General features: G+C 45.5%; 1 protein-coding gene across 3 annotated transcripts in view; it reads left to right on the top strand.

The window, feature by feature from the left end:
• ATP9A (ATPase phospholipid transporting 9A (putative)) overlaps nucleotides 1-18,504 on the top strand; it is a 174,864-nt gene that overhangs the window by 94,652 nt on the left and 61,708 nt on the right. For all 3 annotated transcript variants that reach the window (XR_008496086.2, XM_054467116.2, XM_054467117.1), the window contains exons 11-13: nucleotides 1,263-1,423; nucleotides 4,250-4,392; nucleotides 5,421-5,533. Coding sequence is in view for 2 of the 3 variants with exons in the window: in XM_054467116.2 (XP_054323091.2) it covers nucleotides 1,263-1,423; nucleotides 4,250-4,392; nucleotides 5,421-5,533 (417 nt within the window). In the remaining variant the exon portion in view is untranslated. The remainder of the gene's footprint in view (nucleotides 1-1,262; nucleotides 1,424-4,249; nucleotides 4,393-5,420; nucleotides 5,534-18,504) is intronic.

The following is an 18,504-nucleotide window of genomic DNA, read 5'->3' as shown; positions in this document are numbered from 1 at the left end:
TTGGTTGTTACTTTCAGCACACTGAAAATATTCTGCCATTTTCTGGTTTCCATTTTCTATTGAGAAGTCAGCTATTAGACTGCCATTTCTTTGGAAGTAACCTGTCTTTTTTTCCAGCTACTTTCAATTTTTTTTCTCTCTTTGGTTTCTGCATTTTTCACTGCAATGTTCCTAGGTATGGTTTCTTCTCATTTATCCCCCTATGGATTCATAGGCTTCTCAAAGATAGACATTGTTATTTTTCATCAGTTCCAGAAAACCTCCTCCAATTTTTAAGAGTCAGAACATTACAGAATAATGTCTTTTATCAGTAGCAGGAAGGAATGCTGTGTCTCCTAAACTTCAGTCATGGTCGCTCCACCATTAGACGTTACAGCCATCATTACAATTATAAAATTGTTTGTTTAATATTTTAGCCTTATCCTGGGGCATATTTCTATGAAGTTATGGATATGATTTGCTACTTTTTAAAAGACTATACATGAAAATAAATGTATTATTATTAAAATAATAATGTCCAGGGCCGGGCACGGTGGCTCACACCTGTAATCTCAGCACTTTGGGAGGCCGAGGCAGGTGGATCACCTGAGTCCAGGAGTTGAGACCAGCCTGGCCAACATGGTGAAACCCCGTCTCTACTAAAAATACAAAAATTGGCTGGGTGTGGTGGCAGGCGCCATAATCCCAGCTTATCGGGAGGCTGAGGTAGGAGAATCGCTCCAACCCAGGAGGTGTGAGCCAAGATTGTGCCCTTGCACTCCAGCCTGGGTGACAAAGTGAGACTCCATTTCTAAATAAATAAATAATAAAATAATGTCCATTAATGCACCACCTAAAAATCAGGTGCCACCACTGGTGTGCACCCCAGACTTTCAGGCACTACCGAGTTCGTGTCGGGTAGGGTGCTAAGAGTTTAGGATATGAGTCATTTTACAAGGCCAGGGGCACTCTGCAGGGTGGTGGAGGCTATGCAGTGCACAACCCAGCCAGCACAGCTGTAACTCGCTGATACATTTCCAAGTGTAAATCTTCTTTAGTTGTAAACATTTTTTTGAATTTTCAGAATTCTTTAAGTTCCCTTGGATGCCTGTTACGAACTCCAGCCCATGGAAGCACAGTGTTCTTAGACCAAAGATATGAGGATCGATGGATCCCACTGTCCTACCTGGGGTAGAGGTGTTTGCAGGGGAAGGAGCAGCTCTCCGGCAGGCTGTGAGTTGCACCAGCTAATCTCAAGCCCTGGTTTGTGCTTCATCCCACAGATCGGCCTGTTCGACTTGGAAGTGAACTGCCTCACCAAGATCCTCTTTGGTGCCCTGGTGGTGGTCTCGCTGGTCATGGTTGCCCTTCAACACTTCGCAGGTCGTTGGTACCTGCAGATCATCCGCTTCCTCCTCTTGTTTTCCAACATCATCCCCATTAGGTAAGCAGGCGACGAGCTTGAGTTTGGCTGCTGTGACGTCTTCTTCTCTTTACTCGTTCAAAGATGATGGTTCTGTGGCTTTTATTATTATTATTGTTTTTTGAGATGGAGTTTTGCTCTTGTTGCCCAGGCTGGAGGGCAGTGGCGCGATCTTGGCTCACTGCAACCTCCACCTCTCAGGTTCAAGTGATTCTCCTGTCTCAGCCTCCTAAGTAGCTGGGATTACAGGCATGTATCACCACGCCTGGCTAATTTTTGTATTTTTAGTAGAGATGGGGTTTTACCATGTTTGCCAGGCTTGTCTTGAACTCCTGACCTCAGGTGATCTGCCTGACTCAGCCTCCCAAAGTACTGGGATTATAGGTGTGAGCCACTGTGCCCATCGGCTTTTAGAAGGAGCAGATCTCTTTGTAGAGTGAGGACCAAGAGCAATCAGAGTCAGGAGTGTGAACCACACTGAGGCTCTAGCACCAGAAGATCACATTCCTCCACAAGCCATCCTTTCTTGAATCAGAGATCTTTCCTTGCCTTGCCTCCCTATGCTAGGGATGCCATTTAGAGCTCCTATCGTTAGCCAGCTCTGCAAGGTTGATAGTGGCTGTTGGGGCTGCTGTGTTGAGAAGGATTCTGAGCCTGCATCTGGGCTCAAAGGGAAATGGTGTTGTGATTGACAGCAGTGTCTGCTGTAGATGTGCAATGAAAGCATGGTGGCACATGCCAGTCGTTTGCCTACCTGATTTGGAGGTGGAATAAATGGTTATTTATTTATTTATTTATTTTTGAGATGGAGTCTTGCTCTGTTGCCCAGGCTGGAGTGCAGTGGTGCGATCTCAGCTCACTGCAGCCTCCACCTCCTGGGTTCAAGTGATTCTCCTGCCTCAGCCTCCCAAGTAGCTGGAATTACAGGCTCCTGCCACCATGCCTGGCTAATTTTTGTATTTTTAGTAGAGATGGGGTTTCACCATGTTGGCCAGGCTGGTCTTGAACTCCTGACCTCAAGCGATCCACCCGCCTCAGCTTCCCAAAGTGCTGGCGTTACAGGTGTGAGCTACTGCGCCTGGCCTGATTTTTTAAAGTGATATAAATGATAGATTTTCATAGTAGAAAAAAATGAAGGCCCGTATTAGCAAAAGAATAAAATATAAATCACCTCTGCTGTCACTACCAAGTGGTAATCATTGTTAATACTTTAGGATATGCTTTTTTCTAGAGTGCTTTTGATTTTAGAAAAAGGGGAGTTTGGTCTACTAAAATCTGCCTTTACAAAAAAATTGGAGCAGTGTGTTTTGAATAACTTTTCACATCACTTGTATGTGTGCCCCATCATTTTTTAAAGCTTCTCTGTGATGTGGGTTAGCAATCTACTTTTCCCCGTATTGTTCTGTTTGCTTCTACTTTTTCCCCATAATAATTAGTAAATATTAAACTACATATCTTTTTCCCTGAAACTTTCAGTGCTTATACTCTCTCTTATACTTGATATATTATCTTATATTTTGTCTTGCTATTTTGCATATTTAGGTCATCTTGGTGAGAATTTGTCTTTTTCTAGGGACAGAGATTGTGGTTTTGTGTAAAACTGTGTGGCAAGGACAGGGGGATTGTGCCCAAGTCAGCGTGCTCTGGATGGTGGATTCAGAGGATAAATGCCTCTACTTTAGTGACTTGACTGCTAGCAAAATAAGTATTTGATCTAAGTGACGTGGTAGCCTTTAAAGTTCTACCTGTAACATGATTAAAAATTGGTGAGTCGACTCTTCATTTGTCCCAGGGCTAGCCAGTAAAATGGCAAGCAATTTCATTAGTTTATAGGATGATGAATTAATGTGAAGACTTCTATTTACTTTGTGCAGTAAAATTAAATTTCAAAATGAATATAATACATACAATGGAATACTCTTCAGCCTTCAAAAGGAAGGAAATTCTAATGCACCTTACAGTGTGGGTGAACCTTGAGAACGTTATGCTAAGCAAAATAAGCCAGAAAAATAAGTCCCCCAAAAAGTCAGAAAAAGTGTGTGATTCAGCTTACATGCAGTGTCTAAGGTAGTTAAATTCCGGCCAGGCGCGGTGGCTCACGTCTGTAATCCCAGCACTGTGGGAGGCCAAGACGGGTGGATCGCTTGAGCCCAGGAGTTTGAGACCAGCCTGAGCAACATGGTGAAACCCCATCTCTACTAAAAATACAAAAAATTAGCCGGGCGTGGTGGCGCACACCTGTAATCCCATCTACTCTGGAGGCTGAGGTGCGAGAATCACTTGAACCCAGGAGGCAAAGGTTGTGGTGAGCTGAAAAAGCACCACTGCACTCCAGCCTGAACAACAGAGTGAGACTTTGTCTCAAAAAAAAAAAAAAAAGTAGTCAAATTCATAGAAATGTAAGTAGAGTGCTGGTTGCCAGGGGCTGCCAGGGCTAGGGTTGGTGGGGATGGGGCGTTACTGTTGAATGGGTGTGGAATTTCAGTTTGGGAAGATGAAAGAATTATGGAGGTGGATGATGCTGTTGGCTGATAACAATGTGAATGTACTCAGTACTATAGAATGGTAAATTTCTAAAAGGTGAGATGGAAACCACTACCCTTTCTGTATTTTAAGTGACTTTAGTCCATAACATGAGCTTTGTGACAATAATGGATTTGTTCCACGTGTGACTTGATGGTGGTACTGGCTCTTGCTGAGTCTGTGCGTTCAGCTCCGGCAGTGTGCTTCTGCAGGGAGTGAGTCCGGATGCGATGGCACAAATGTGTTTAGAGTCCATGTTTTTATAAAGATACAAGGAGCCTTACATCTGTCCTGTTAACTTGTTTGCTCTGGTTTTGTGACTAGTTTGCGCGTGAACCTGGACATGGGCAAGATCGTGTACAGCTGGGTGATTCGAAGGGACTCGAAAATCCCCGGGACCGTGGTTCGCTCCAGCACGATTCCCGAGCAGCTGGGCAGGATTTCGTACTTACTCACAGACAAGACAGGTGAGCTGCTTTCTGGGACCTACACAGGATTCCCGGTGAGAGAAGATGCCTGAGGGCTTTGGCTGAAACTCTTGGGCTCTCTCTGGACATATGAGAGATGCGTGTTGCTGCTATTTTATTCTCTTCATCTTTTGATGAAGATTCTTTGGTGATGAAGATGATGATAACAGCAGCAAACCCTTACTAAGGATGAATTATGTGCAGAATACAATTCTGGGGAGTTTCAGTGCGGTCACTCCTTCAGTCCTCACCCGAACCTTGTGAGTTAGGTAGTGTTTCTGTCCCCCTTCCGCAGATGAGGAAATGTGGCCCAGAGAGGGTAAGTGACTTGTCACGGGCTCATAGTAGCCAAAGCAAGCTTTAACTCAGGCAGTCAGGCCTGATCTCTGACCACATCCTGATACTGCTACACAGCTTAATGCCTGTCCAGGCATTAGGCTATCAGAGTGGTGAAGAGCAAGGATTGGGAGGGGGAAGATCTGGTTTAAGCCTTATCTCTACCACTTAATGTCCATGGGGTAGAAGGGAAGCTAATGCAAAGATCCTGGGCGGCTCACCAAATCAGAGAAAAATGAGGTTTCTGGAAGGAGAGCTAACCAGGAAAGTTCTGGACAAGTCATCATTAGGACCCTCCAGGTGGTCTCTGTAGGGCTCTGCCATTAGGGATGTATCTTTCTACTCAAGGGTCAGAATCCTTCAAGATAGAATCTGATTGCTCTAGTGTATGTCATTTGTCACCCTCTTGGCCAACGGAATGGGCCAGGCCCCTGATTGACAGTCCTCTTGGGCCACCTTAGGGAATGGGCATGGTGTGGTTAATTTCCCCTGGGAAAGCTAAGAAGCCATTTTCAAAAGGGGAATGGGATTCTAGGCAGGCAAAACACTGCAGGTGTCTACCCCAGCAGGGACAGTACTGACTGCAGTGTGTGACATACAGCAAACTCTCCAAAGACGGCAACTGTCATTACTGTTAATAATAACAGACATCCTGAGAGACAGGCCGGCCACTCATTTGTCTCATGTTTTAGGCACTCTTACCCAGAACGAGATGATTTTCAAACGGCTCCATCTCGGAACAGTAGCCTATGGTCTCGACTCAATGGACGAAGTACAAAGCCACATCTTCAGCATTTACACCCAGGTAAAGTCTTCCATTTCAACACCCAAAACAATTCCTTGACATTTTTTTTAACAGCTATATTGAGATATAATGCACAATACCGTACGATTCACCCATTTCAAGAGTACAATTCATTGTTTTTTTTTTAAAACATATTCAGAGTTGAGCAACTGTCACTGCAATCGATTTTATGTTTACCCCAAAAAGAAGCCCTCTACCCATCAGCAGTCACTCCCCAATACCTCCCTTCTATACCCATGACACCCACACTTCCTTTACACTTTGAATAAAATTGCAGTTGGGGTCCTTCCCCGTCTTCCCCATCTTCAGGGCTAATCTGCTCCGCTGAAGTGCTGATGGACATTAGGAAAAACCTGTGAGAAAATTATATGCCCAATAAACAGAGCCAGAAGGAACCTGCTGGTTGATTATACTTCAAGTTTACAACCATGTTGATGTTTTCCCTTTCCCTGGCTATGAGCCGGAGCACCAATAACAAATGGTCTGCTTGTGAAATAATCATGACGTTATTGATTACCTTTAGTTTCTCATCTACATTCAACTCAACAATCATGAGGAAGAAATTAGTTCATCAGAGATGACTTGCAGTTTATCTGTTCCTACCTTTATTTTTCCTACCAAGTTTCCCAAAACCAGTCACTTTTCAGAGAAAGTATTACTGGCAAATATCCTAATATTCCTGAAGTGTTAGACCGGTGGGTCCCCATCTTGGCTGTGTGTCAGAATTGCTGGTGGTGTTTCAAAACAAAACAGAACAAAAACAAGAGACATTTATCTGGGCTTGATACCCTGGAGATTCTTACTCATTAAGACTTAGGGCAGGGCGTGGCTTTGGGTTTTAAAAGTAAGACAAACACACCCCTTGCTAATTCTGAGGCACATCCAAGGCTGAGCCAGACTGCATTAGACCAGCTCCATGTTGCAGCACTTGTTTGGAGATAACAAGAGAATAAGGAGGTCATATTTTGCTTAAATTCGTCGAAATAGAGAATATTCCCATAGTCAGAAGACCAGTAAGAAATATGAATGAATTATCTCTGTATACAGATTAAAGGCAGAATCCCTGAATACTTCTTGATATGGTCATAATTGACATTTAATTTTCTGAAACATTTGTCAGTGGGCTGGATTTCCAGGCTGTCTCCTGAAAATGGCAGAGCAGGGGACAGTGTGACAGTGGGAGTGGATGTTAAGTTAGAACAGCTGACTTGACACAGTTCTTGTCATCATCTACAACCAGCAACAAAGCCCTTGTTGCTGTTCCAGGCTCCATGGGGAGGCGTCATGGCTGGTCTCCAAATGGATCCATGGACCTTTTTCAAAGATGTACTTTAGCACTATTAAGAAATAACGAGGAGCTTCCCTGAACAGGGAGGATGTGCCGCACAGCCCCCGTTTCCTTTCTGTGTCTTTGACCGTCTTCCTCTGCGTGGTGATTTGGGGTTGGTGTCTCTGGGGCTTGGTGCTGGACTCTTGTTATGTTGCTTCCCGGATGGCCCCTTACCCTGCTTCCATCGCTCTGTGGATGCTGATGGCTCTGTCTCCATCTCCATCTCTAGGCCTGACCTGGAGCTTTGGATTATAACGTAGCTGAATGTTTGGCATTGCTGCATGTGGCTCATAAGGATGCCGTACCTGGGACCCCTCCTGACTTTCTTCCCTCATCTCCTAAACTTATTCTCTCCCAGGGCTCCTTGTCTCACTGCACACCACGCCCTCCATCCTGGTACCCTCGTCACCCCAGCTGACAGCCACTGCCCCTTCTCCAGTACCTGCTCCCACCCAATCACTAGATCACCCCTTCGGCCTTTTTTTTTTTTTCTTCTCCCTTTCTTCACTTCCTTTCCTTCCCCTCCCTCCCCTCCCCCAGCCCCTCCCCCCTCCCCTCCCGTCCTCTCCCCTCCCCTCCCGTCCTCTCCCCTCCCCTCCCGTCCTCTCCCCTCCCCTCCCATCCTCTCCCCTCCCCTCCGCTCCCCGCCTCCCTTCCTTCTTTTGTAACAGGGTCTCACTCTGTCACCCAGGCTGGAGTGCAGTGGTGCAATCATAACTCACTGCAGCCTCAAACTTCTGGGCTCAAGTGATCCTCCCATCTCAGCCTCCCAAGTAGCTGGGACTACAAGTGTGCACTGGGTATGCACCATCACACCTGGCTATTTTGGTTTATTTTTTATAGAGATGAGGTCTCACTGTGTTGCCCAGGCTGGACTTGAACTCCTGGGCTCAAGTGATCCCCTCACCTCCCAAAGGCTTCCCAAAGTGTTGGGATTACAGGCATGAGCCACTGCACCCAGCCACCTTTGGCCTTTTGTCTTCATCCCTTCTCATTCACTCAGCAAGGTGACCCCCTCCCTCACCTGTCTGCTGTGACCCCCTGCACGGGAAAGCTGCCTGGCGTTCCTTCTTGCCCTCTTCTCAGGAGCCTCTCCATACCATCAGCTCCGTGGTGGAGTCTGAGACTTCCAGTGGGGTCTAGCCTTGGTCTTCATCCCCTCCCCTTTCCCGCGGTTCAGCCTTCCAGGCAGGGTGAGCTGCCTCATTTCTGTGTCTTAAATTAGACCCTTCCCTTGGAGCCACCAACCCCAAATGCCCACCAGGCTCCTTCTTGGGGGGCTCATTGATTGGATTGTCATGCATATCAGCACCCAGCTGCATGCCTGTATCGCTCCCAGCCCCCTCTCAGCCGTGCTGACTCTTGATGGTTATATTAGACAGCTTCACAGGTGGCGGTGTGTGCATCCGGTGGGAGTTACACCCATGCCATGTTGCTGGTATTTTTAAGAGCTCCTGGTGTTTACGGAAGCCGTCCCATCTCAGGATATTTGTGTATTTTAGCTTTTATGGTTCATTTTTGGCTTAGCACAGATAACACTCTTTGTAAAGTGTTGAAATTCAGAAAACCACACTTCTTACCGTGAACCCCACCTCATAACTCCTTCCTTAGGGGAAGCTCATAAATCAATTTACCCATTCCGGCCTTGAGTCTCACATAGCTGTGTGTTGTGGGGTTAGGGTTAGCTGTGCGAGGCTGGGGTGAGCTCAGAATTCCAGTACAGATCTACCCAAGTGAGGCTGTGTGCATCTTTCTCTCGTGATGTCTAAAAATCCTGGCATAAGCACAGGAACACATGTGTGATGGGACATATGGAAGCTTTTGCATGCTTTTTTAAACCCGGTTTTATTGAGGGATGATTTACATACCTGAAAGTTTTCAGCCATGTTGAATACACAGTGTGGTGACTTTTAGTAAATTTACAGCTGTGGAACCATCCCAAATATCTGATCTTAGAATATACCCACCACCCCTGCTCCCATTGCAGTCACTCCTCCCAACTTAGAGCTTCATAAGGGGTTCTTATACCAGTGGTTCTTTCTTCTTTTTCTTTCTTTTTTTTTTTTTTTTTTGAGACACAGTCTTACTCTGTAGCCCAGGCTGAGGTGCAGGGGTACGATCTCGGCTCACTGCAACCTCCACCTCCCGAGTTCAAGCAATTCTCTGCCTCAGCCTTTCTAGTAGCTGGGATTACAGGCACCTGCCACCATGCCCGGCTAATTTTTGTATTTTTAGTAGAGATGGGGTTTCACCATGTTGGCCTGGCTGGTCTCAAACTCCTGACCTCAGGTGATCCGTCCGCCTTGGCTTCCCAAAGTGCTGGGATTACAGACGTGAGTCACTATGCCCGGCCCAGTGTTTCTTAAAGTACAGCCTTTGGAACCCCTGGGCTAGATCACTTGGGCCAGAGTCAGGAGCACAAGGAGTGGTGCCCAGACCTGCAGTTTTGACAGGTGAACCAGGTGTTTCCAGAGTACAGTAGTGTTGGAGAACAGCTGCTGTGAAACTGAGGTTCATCCCTGTTCAGAGCATGGGTATCTAAACCTGTGGACTCCAAGGAAGAGTTTGCAAGATGACCCACTGAGGTACAGGAAGCACCTCTGTATATTTCAGTTTCATCTCCAAAATTAATGCAAAATTAAAATCTTACTAATACTATTGAGGTTGACCCAGGGGCCCTCACTCCATGTATCAGACAGGTACTTGTCAGGTCCGGTCCTTGAGGTGTCCTGTAGAAGGGGCTGGAATTCCACAGTTGTTTATTTTCCCAGTGTTGAAATGTAGGCCGCAGTTTATGAGTGTCCAGGTGACTTGTTCTAAGGATGTGGTTGAACTAAACTGGCCTCATAAAGAGAGCAGGTGGTTTGAAAAGATTTCTGCAGGAAAGCTTCAGGTTATTAATACAAGGCCAAGTAAACACTAAGAAAATGGCCAACACATTAGGAGAGAAAACTGTAACCAGCTAAGGACTTGTGATGATTTTTCCCCTGGGTTATTCATTTACTGGTACTTTTTTTTTTTTTTTTTTTGAGACGAAGTCTCACTCTGTCGCCCCATCCTGGAGTGTAGTGGTGCTATCTTGGCTCACCCCAAACTCTGCCTCCCAGGTTCAAGAGATTCTTCTGCCTCAGCCTCCCGAGTAGCTGGGATCACAGGCATGTGCCAACACACCTGGCTAATTTTTTTTTGTATTTTTGGTAGAGACGGGGTTTCACCATGTTGGCCAGGCTGGCCTCGAACTCCTGATTTCAGATGATCCGCCTGCCTCGGCCTCCAAAAGTGCTGGGATTACAGGCTTGAACCACTGCACCTGGCCATTTACTAGTACTTTTAATGGAAAAAGGAGATACAATTTAAAAACCATAAAATTTGCTCTTTTAAGCATATGATTCTGTAGTTTTTAATATGTTCACAATACTGTGCAAACATTGGTACTGTCTAATTGTAGAACATTTTTATCACCCCTAAAAAAAAAGCCCACATCCCTTGAGCTCCCAACGCTCCCTGCTCTATCCCCTCAGCTGTCAATCTACTTTCTGTCTCTGGATTTGCCTATTCTGAACATTGCCTATAAATAGAATCAAACAATATGTGACCTTTTGTGTCTGGCTGGTCTTCCGTTTAGCAGAGTATTTGCAAGGTTCTGCCTGGTTGTAGCAGGTGTATGTACTTTATTCCTCTTTGTAGCTGAATAACAGGTATGATGATTTGAAATTTAAGTTTAGGCTGGGTGCGGTGGCTCACGCCTGTAATCCCAGCACTTTGGGAGGCCGAGGCGGGCAGATCACGAGATCAGGAGTTTGAGACCAGCCTGACCAACATGGTGAAACCCCATCTCTGCTAAAAATACAAAAAAAAAAAAAAATTAGCTGGGGGTGGTGGCGGGCGCCTGTAATCCCAGCTACTCAGGAGGCTGAGACAGGAGAATAGCTTGAATCCGGCAGGCGGAGGTTGAAGTGAGCCGAGATCGCGCCACTGCACTCCAACCTGGGTGACAGAGCGAGACTCCTCTCAAAAGGAAAAAAAAAGAAATTTAAGTTTAAATCTATAATTCTCAGTGCTCCTTACCCCGAGTATATGCTATTTTGAGATATTAGCTAATTGTGTGAGAAATGCTGTTTTTCACTTTGTTTTCTTATTTATTTTTATTTTTAGTTTTTTGAGACAGAGGCTTCTCTCTTACCCAGGCTATAGTACAGTGGTGCCATCACAGCTCACTGTAGCCTTGACCCCTCAGGCTCAGGTGATCCTCCCACCCCAGCCTCCCAAGTAGCTGGGACCACAGGCATGTGTCACCATACCTGGCTAATTTTTGTATTTTTTGTAGAGAGAGGGAGTGTTACCATTTGCCCAGGCTGGTCTCGAACTCCTAGGCTCCAGCAATTAGCCCACCTCAGCCTCTCAAAGAGCTGGGATTACAGGCATGAGCCACTGCAGCCAGCCCTGTTTTTCATTTTTATCATAGGATTTTAGAATTTTTTTTCTTGTTTTGTAATGTTCAGTAGTACAATACAATATTTATACAAAGATCAATATATATAGATGGAACGTACTTGATAAACTTTTCCCGCCGGGCATGGTAGCTCATGCCTGTAATCCCAGCACTTTGGGAGGCCGAGGTGGGCGGATCACCTGAGACCGGGAGTTCAAGACCAGCCTGACCCAGCATGGAGAAACCCTGTCTCTATTAAAAATACAAAATTAGCTGGGCGTGGTGGTGCATACCTGTAATCCCAGCTACTCGGGAGGCTGAGGCAGGAGAATTGCTTGAACCTGGGAGGCGGAGGTTGCAGCGAGCCGAGATCGTGCCATTGTACTCCAGCCTGGGCAACAAGAGCGAAACTCTGTCTCACAAAAAAAAAAAAAAAAAAAAGAAAAAGAAAAACTTTTCCCAATATGTTACATGATCAAACTATTTCAAGACAACTAGTCTGTATTACCTAGAGCTTGTGATAGTTTATTTTACTCTTCCCAGGAAGTAGAAATATCTTGAATTCTTGTTAATAGATGCATCTGAGGAAAATATGAAGGACTACAGGAAATGGGAGCCTTGTGGTGCGCTGCTCCAGAGACACGTGGCCAGCACGTCTGCCTGTTTATCTAGCCTGCTTTGTACACATAAATTCATATTTTAAACCATAATTGGGGCCGTGCTTAGTGGCCCATACCTGTAATCACAGCACTTTGGGAGGCCAAAGTGGGCGGATCACTTGAGGTCAGGAGTTGAGACCAGCCTGGCTAACATGGCGAAATCCTGTCTCTACTAAAACTGGAAAAATTAGGCCGGGTGTGGTGGCTCACGCTTGGAATCCCAGCACTTTGGGAGGCCGAGGTGGGTGGATCACAAGGTCAGGAGATCAAGCCCATCCTGGTTAACATGGTGAAACCCTGTCTCTACTAAAAAAAATACAAAAACTTAGCCGGGCGTGGTGGCACACGCCTGTAGTCGCAGCTACATGGGAGGCTGAGGCAGGAGAATCTCTTGAAACGGGAGGTGGAGGTGGTAGTGAGCCGAGCTTGCGCCACTGCACTCCAGCTTGGGCGACAGAGCGAGACTCTGTCTCAAACAAACAAACACACAAACAAACAAAAACAATAAAATGTAACCGGGCGTGGTGGCAGGCGCCTGTAATCCCAGCTACTCCGGAGGCTGAGGCAGGAGACTTGCTTGAACCCAGGAGGTAGAGGTTGCAGTGAGCTGAGATTGTGCCACTGCACCCAGCCTGGGTGACAGAGCAAGACAGTCTCAAACCATAATTGGGATTATTCCACATACTTTGGTCTGTGAACTGTCATTTTAAATTTACTGAGTTTTTTTTTTATGAGCGTGTGAGTTTGTGATTTATTTTTCTACACACAACATATATGCACAGGATGCACTCAGTTCATCAGTACTGACTGCCAGAGAGCGTTCTTCTTACTTTCTGCATCCACAGAAAACAGATACAAAGTTCAGTTTATGTTCTCTTTTTTTTTCTTTTTTGAGACGGAGTCTTGCTCTGTTTCCCAGGCTGGAGTGCAGTGGCGCAATCTCCGCTCACTGCAAGCTCCGCCTCCCGGGTTCACGCCATTCTCCTGCCTCAGCCTCCCAAGTAGCTGGGATTACAGGCGCCTGCCACCATGCCCGGCTAATTTTTTGTATTTTTGGTAGAGGCGGGGTTTCACCATGTTAACCAGGATGGTCTTGATTTCCTGACCTCGTGATCCGCCCGCCTCGGCCTCCCAAAGTGCTAGGATTACAGGCGTGAGCCACCGAGTTTATATTCTCTTGAGGAAGAATTTTTTTTGTCGGTGTCATTTTCTCTGTAATATGGAGCCTACTTCATTTTTTACTCGTTGAAAAAACTTTCTGGTATTTATGAAAGTTTTTTTGCAGAAAAAATAAATCATACGGCCAAGCACAAAGACAAAACATTGAATTCACCTGTATTCATATCATTCGGCAGTAACCAGTATTAACACCTGGGTGGATAAAATGCCAAATGCTCTGCCTTTGTGTGTCTGGATAGATGTGTTCTTTATTTCTCTCTGTCTCTGTTTTCTTTTCAGTGAGAACCCATCATATTCCTTTCTTTTTTAACTAGAGTTGATCACCAGAATTGCCTGTAAAGTTTAAAAAATATAAATATATGCCTGGGCTGTACTGCATTCTTTAGGTCTGGATCTTAAGTATGTATATTTTAAAAATCTTTTTTTTTTGAGACAGAGTTTTCGATCTTGTTGCCCAGGCTGGAGTGTAGTGGTATGATCTTGGCTCACTGCAACCTCTGCCTCGTGGGTTCAAGTGATTTGCCTGCCTCAGCTTCCTGAGTAGCTGGGATTACAGGTGTCTGCCACCACGCCAGCTAATTTTTGTATTTTTAGTAGAGACGGGGTTTCACCATGTTGGCCAGGCTGATCTCGAACTCCTGACCTCAGGTGATCCGCCCGCCTCAGCCTCCCAAAGTGCTGGGATTGCAGGTGTGAGCCACTGTGCCCGGCGTGTATATTTTAAAAAATCTTTATTGGTTATTCTGAGAAGCCTTCCTGGTTAAGAACCACTGCCAGAATAACACTATTTAACTTCCTTCTTTTCACTCATGTCAAGGTTTTTAATGGTTTCATAACACAGTCTGGACTAGAGTAAGACAAGTGAGGAACTCAACATAGCAAATTTAACTGGGTGCCAAAAAAAAAAAAATAAAGCAAATCATATTTTGGTGAAAATTTTTTTTTTTTTTTTTTGAGACAGTCTTGCTCTGTTAACCAGGCTGGAGTGCAGTAGCATGATCTCAGCCCACTGCAACCTCCGCCTCCCAGGTTCAAGCAATTCTCCTGCCTCAGCCTGCTGAGTAGCTGGGACTACAGGCACCTGCCACCATGCCTGGCTAATTTTTGTATCTTTAGTAGAGACTGGGTTTCACTCTGTTGGCCAGGCTGGTCGCGAGCCCCCGACCTCAGGTGATCCACTCGTCTTCCCCCAAAGTGCTGGGATTACAGGCATGAGCCACTACACCTGGCGCAGTGCAATATTTTAAAAACTCAAGCACAAAGCATTCATGAAGAATGGAATATTGAAATTTTAAATGAAGGCAAGATCCAGCCTTGCGCTAGCACAGTTCAGTTGCGCTAACTCACCCTGGTCCTAGCCCTGGATTTATAGTTTCAGTGGCTGTCAGTCTTCTAATTATTGACATATTGGGACTGGATTATTCTTTGTCATGGGAGGCTGTCCTGTGCCTTGTAGGAGGTTAAGCAGCACGCTACAGATTCCTATAGCACCCCTGTCCCCTCACATTTGTGACAACCAGTTATGTCTCCAGACATGACCAAATGAGGGGCAAAATCATCCAAGTTGAGAATGATGGTGATATATGGGTACATTGAAATTTATTGACTTTGTGTTGCATGATGATGTCTGCTCTAAAACAGTAAACATTGGATTTACTTAGTCACTTAATCAGCCTGTAGCTCAGCTGATTCATTTGGAGGTAGCAGCTCTGAGCCTGTCTCTTTGATGGTGGCCCTTTGAGGTGAATGAGTCATCAGCTCTGAGCTTTTTTGAGGTGGCAGGTTAGTTAGGGTTATCATAACAGAAATTCTTTATCTTTAATAGTGTATTTCTGACTGGGCGCAGTGGCTCACACCTGTAATCCCAGCACTTTGGGAGGCCGAGGCGAGAGGTTGACTTGAGCCTGGGAGTTAGAAAACAGCCTGGGCAATAAGAGGGAGACCTTGTCTCTACCAAAAAAAAAAAAAAAAAAAAATGCTGGGCATGGTGGTGCACGCCTGTGGTCCCGGTATTCAGAAGTCTGAGGTGGGAGGATTACTTGAGTCCAGAAGGTTGAGGCTGCATTGAGCTGTGATCATGCCACTTCACTCCAGCCTGGGCAACAGAGTGAGACCCTGTCTTAAAAAAAAAAGTGTATTTCAGTCAACTGCAACCCATTCCTAGTATCCATTAATAGTATGAATGCCCATATGTGGTGAAGTTTTAACTGCATTTGGAAAGAAAATTGGCATTCCTGGTGACTCAATGTTTAATTTTTGTATTAATCTTTTCTGTAATAACAGGCTGGAGTTCTTGTCGGGAAATGGCCCTAGCTGTGGATTACTAATGGGAAAGGGAAGCCTATTTTCCCTGCCTTGGTGTCTCATTTATTGGCTGGGATGCTATAAATGACTCAGGGGCTTTATAGGATTCGAGACACCCGCCCAGGGGCCCAAGTCAGGGCCCTTTGTATTTGGAGATCTTAATTCCTCTCCCAGTAGTGACCTGCGCTTGGTTCTGAAGTCACTTCTGACCTCGTGTGGAGCTGTTCTGCCCTCCCTCCCTCCATAAGGGGACCAGTGGTTTTTCCCCAGGGCAAAAAGAGTCATAACCTGCCTCTGTGGATGCCACATCTGTTTTTGTTTTCCCCTGGTATTTTTTAAGTAAGAAGAAATGTGTGTAGGTTAAAGGGCCTATGGGGAGGAGGTTAGAGATAAACACTGTACAATGTGAAACTCTTCCATATGGGGAATGTGAGGATGTTTGAAGACCAGGCCTAAGACAGGCATCATCCACACACAGCCCCTGGTCAGTTTCAGTGCCTTAAGGATGTATGCGCATGACCATATGGTGTGCAAAGGAGACTTTATTTAACAATTAAAAGAAGCAGTTTCAGCACCAATGAGTATTTCCTCTCCTTCCTGGAACATTTTAGTAGGAAAGGTGGGAAAGTATTAATTTAAGAGAGAAATAAAGATATGTGGGTGGAGGCATTGAACTTGTGGCCTGTGATCTTGGTCAGGCTATCATAGTTGTTTTCCAATTCATTCATTGTCAGATGGTCCCCTGAGCTGTAAGTGAGGCCTTCGCGAACATCTGATCGTCTGTGGTTCTCTTTTTGCCTTGCTTGGGAGTTGTTTCACCTGGAATACAAAATCCCGTGGCTCTGTGTTATCCCATGTTTGAAATATTAGTGGAAGCATTTGACTTTACATGTAGACATGAAAGCAGATTGCTTTACAAAATCCAGAAGTTCATGAAGGATGCCCTCAGTACAGCTTTTCATTTAAATCCATGGTTACTGAAACTTGCCAACCACAGTAATTACTTTGTCAAAGGTCTTGTTATTGCACCTAATGTTAAATAACGATTTGGTCCAGGTGCTGAGGAATGCGGACAGAAATGAAGACAAGTGTTCGTGGCTAGAACGTAAATTATAGAATTGAAAAAAAAAGGTTCTCGATTTAGTCTCTCCAATAGAGAACCTTTCTGTAAATCTTTTCTTTATAATTTTACAGTTAAATTCTTTATAATTAAAAGCACTCGGCAAATAATGATTCATTTAAACCGGAGTTCTGATTCATTACTCTAATTATTGTTACCATGCAGTGCCCTTTGGCCTGGAAGTGAAACTCGTGTGCTCCTGACACCAGAGGTTAACAGGGCAGGAAGCCAGAGCACTGTGTCCCCACAGTGACCAGAATAATTTAGTAATTGTCTAATTACCTGAGGAGTCTAATGCTACTACTAAAAATAGTATTAAAAAATTAAATGAAAGTCATTTTCTTGTTTCTTGTAACCCATCTGTTCTCTATTTTGGGCAATCGGGTGTCATGGGTGTAAAGTGGGACTCATTTTAAAGGATCAGATCACTTCTCTCCTGTTGGATAAATATGTTTTTAATAGAATGTAGAATCTGGTAACTCCATACACATTTCTAGCCTCCACGATTCAGTTAGCTGTGGATTCAGTAAGACTGTTGTAGGTGACCCCTTGTCTAAATCTGTGATTTAAAATCTGAAACTGATGTTGATTTCATAGTTGTTTCTTGAAAATGAAAAAAAAATTCATGTCAGTTGAGGACTCCCTACCACCACCTTGGGAATATTAAGTTATTAATTTAATTGTTCAGCAAATATCTGTTACATACCAGACACTGCCCTGGGTACTAGGAATACAGTGATGAGTAACTCACTCAGGTGAGCCTTCTGTTTCTATGGTCTAATGAGAGGGAACCGTCAGGTAAATAGGCCAATTTAGACAATGAAGAGAGTAACACACAGGGTGTTGCTGAAATGTGACTTGCAATGGGAAGGCAAGCGGAGTGCCATGAATTGGGGGGCCCAGGAAGAGCCTCTTTGAGGAGGTAAAGTTGAATTGAGGCCTGAATGATGAGACTGAGCAAGCCAGCCCTGCAGTGAGCTGGGGGATGGGGTTCCAGGCAGAGGGCACGGCAAGTGCAGAGGCCCTCAGGCAGGAAGAAGCTTGGCAGTGCCCAAAGAACAGAAAGGCCAGCATGGCTGGAGCAGAGAGAACAGGGGGAAGCTGGAGATGCAGGCAGGTGCTGATCAGATGTGAGGGCATTTGGCTTGTGTTGAACAATGAGCCGTAGATTGTTAACAAGTGCCTTTTTCCCCCAAGTGGTCTTAATTTTCATTATATTCTAAAGCAGTAGAACCCTTTCTTCAAAGGAAGCCTAGGTGGGGGCCGGGCACCGTGGCTCACGCCTGTAATCCCAGCACTTTGGGAGGCCGAGGCAGGCGGATCGCTTGAGGTCAGGAGTTCGAGACCAGCCTGGCCAACATGGTGAAACCCCATCTCTACTAAAAATACAAGAATTAGCAGAGCTTGGTGGCAGATGCCTGTAATGCCAGCCACTCGGGAGGCTGAGGCAGGAGAATCACTTGAACCCAGGAGGCGGAGATTGCAGTGAGCTGAGATCATGCCACTGCACAGCCTGGGTGACAGAGTGATACTCATGTCTCAAAAAAAAAAAAAAAAAAAGGAAGCATAGGTGGCACCTGATGTGTGACAGAGGAACGGAGCTGCAGGCTGCATCTCCCATCCTGCTGCAGTTGGTGGTGCTGAGCAGGTTTCTCAGGATTCCTGGGGCTCAGTGTGGAGCATGGATTGAAAACCACCTCTAGTTCACTCCTCTCCTGCCTCAGCCTCCCGAGTAGCTGGGATTACAGCGCCACCACACCCGGCTAATTTTTGTATTTTTGTAGAGACGGGGTTTTACCATGTTGGGCAGGCTGGTCTTGAACTCCCAACCTCAAGTGATCCACCCGCCTTGGCCTCCCAAAGTGCTGGGATTACAGGCGTGAGCCACCGTGCCCAGCCACTCGTCTCATTGACAGGAAACAGGCTCAGAGAACAGACACCACTTGC

The sequence above is a fragment of the Pongo pygmaeus genome, chromosome 21 (assembly GCF_028885625.2).
Source record: "Pongo pygmaeus isolate AG05252 chromosome 21, NHGRI_mPonPyg2-v2.0_pri, whole genome shotgun sequence".
Taxonomy (NCBI): domain Eukaryota; kingdom Metazoa; phylum Chordata; class Mammalia; order Primates; family Hominidae; genus Pongo; species Pongo pygmaeus.
Note: the sequence above shows the minus strand (reverse complement) of the source record. Positions and strands in the feature narration are given on the sequence as shown.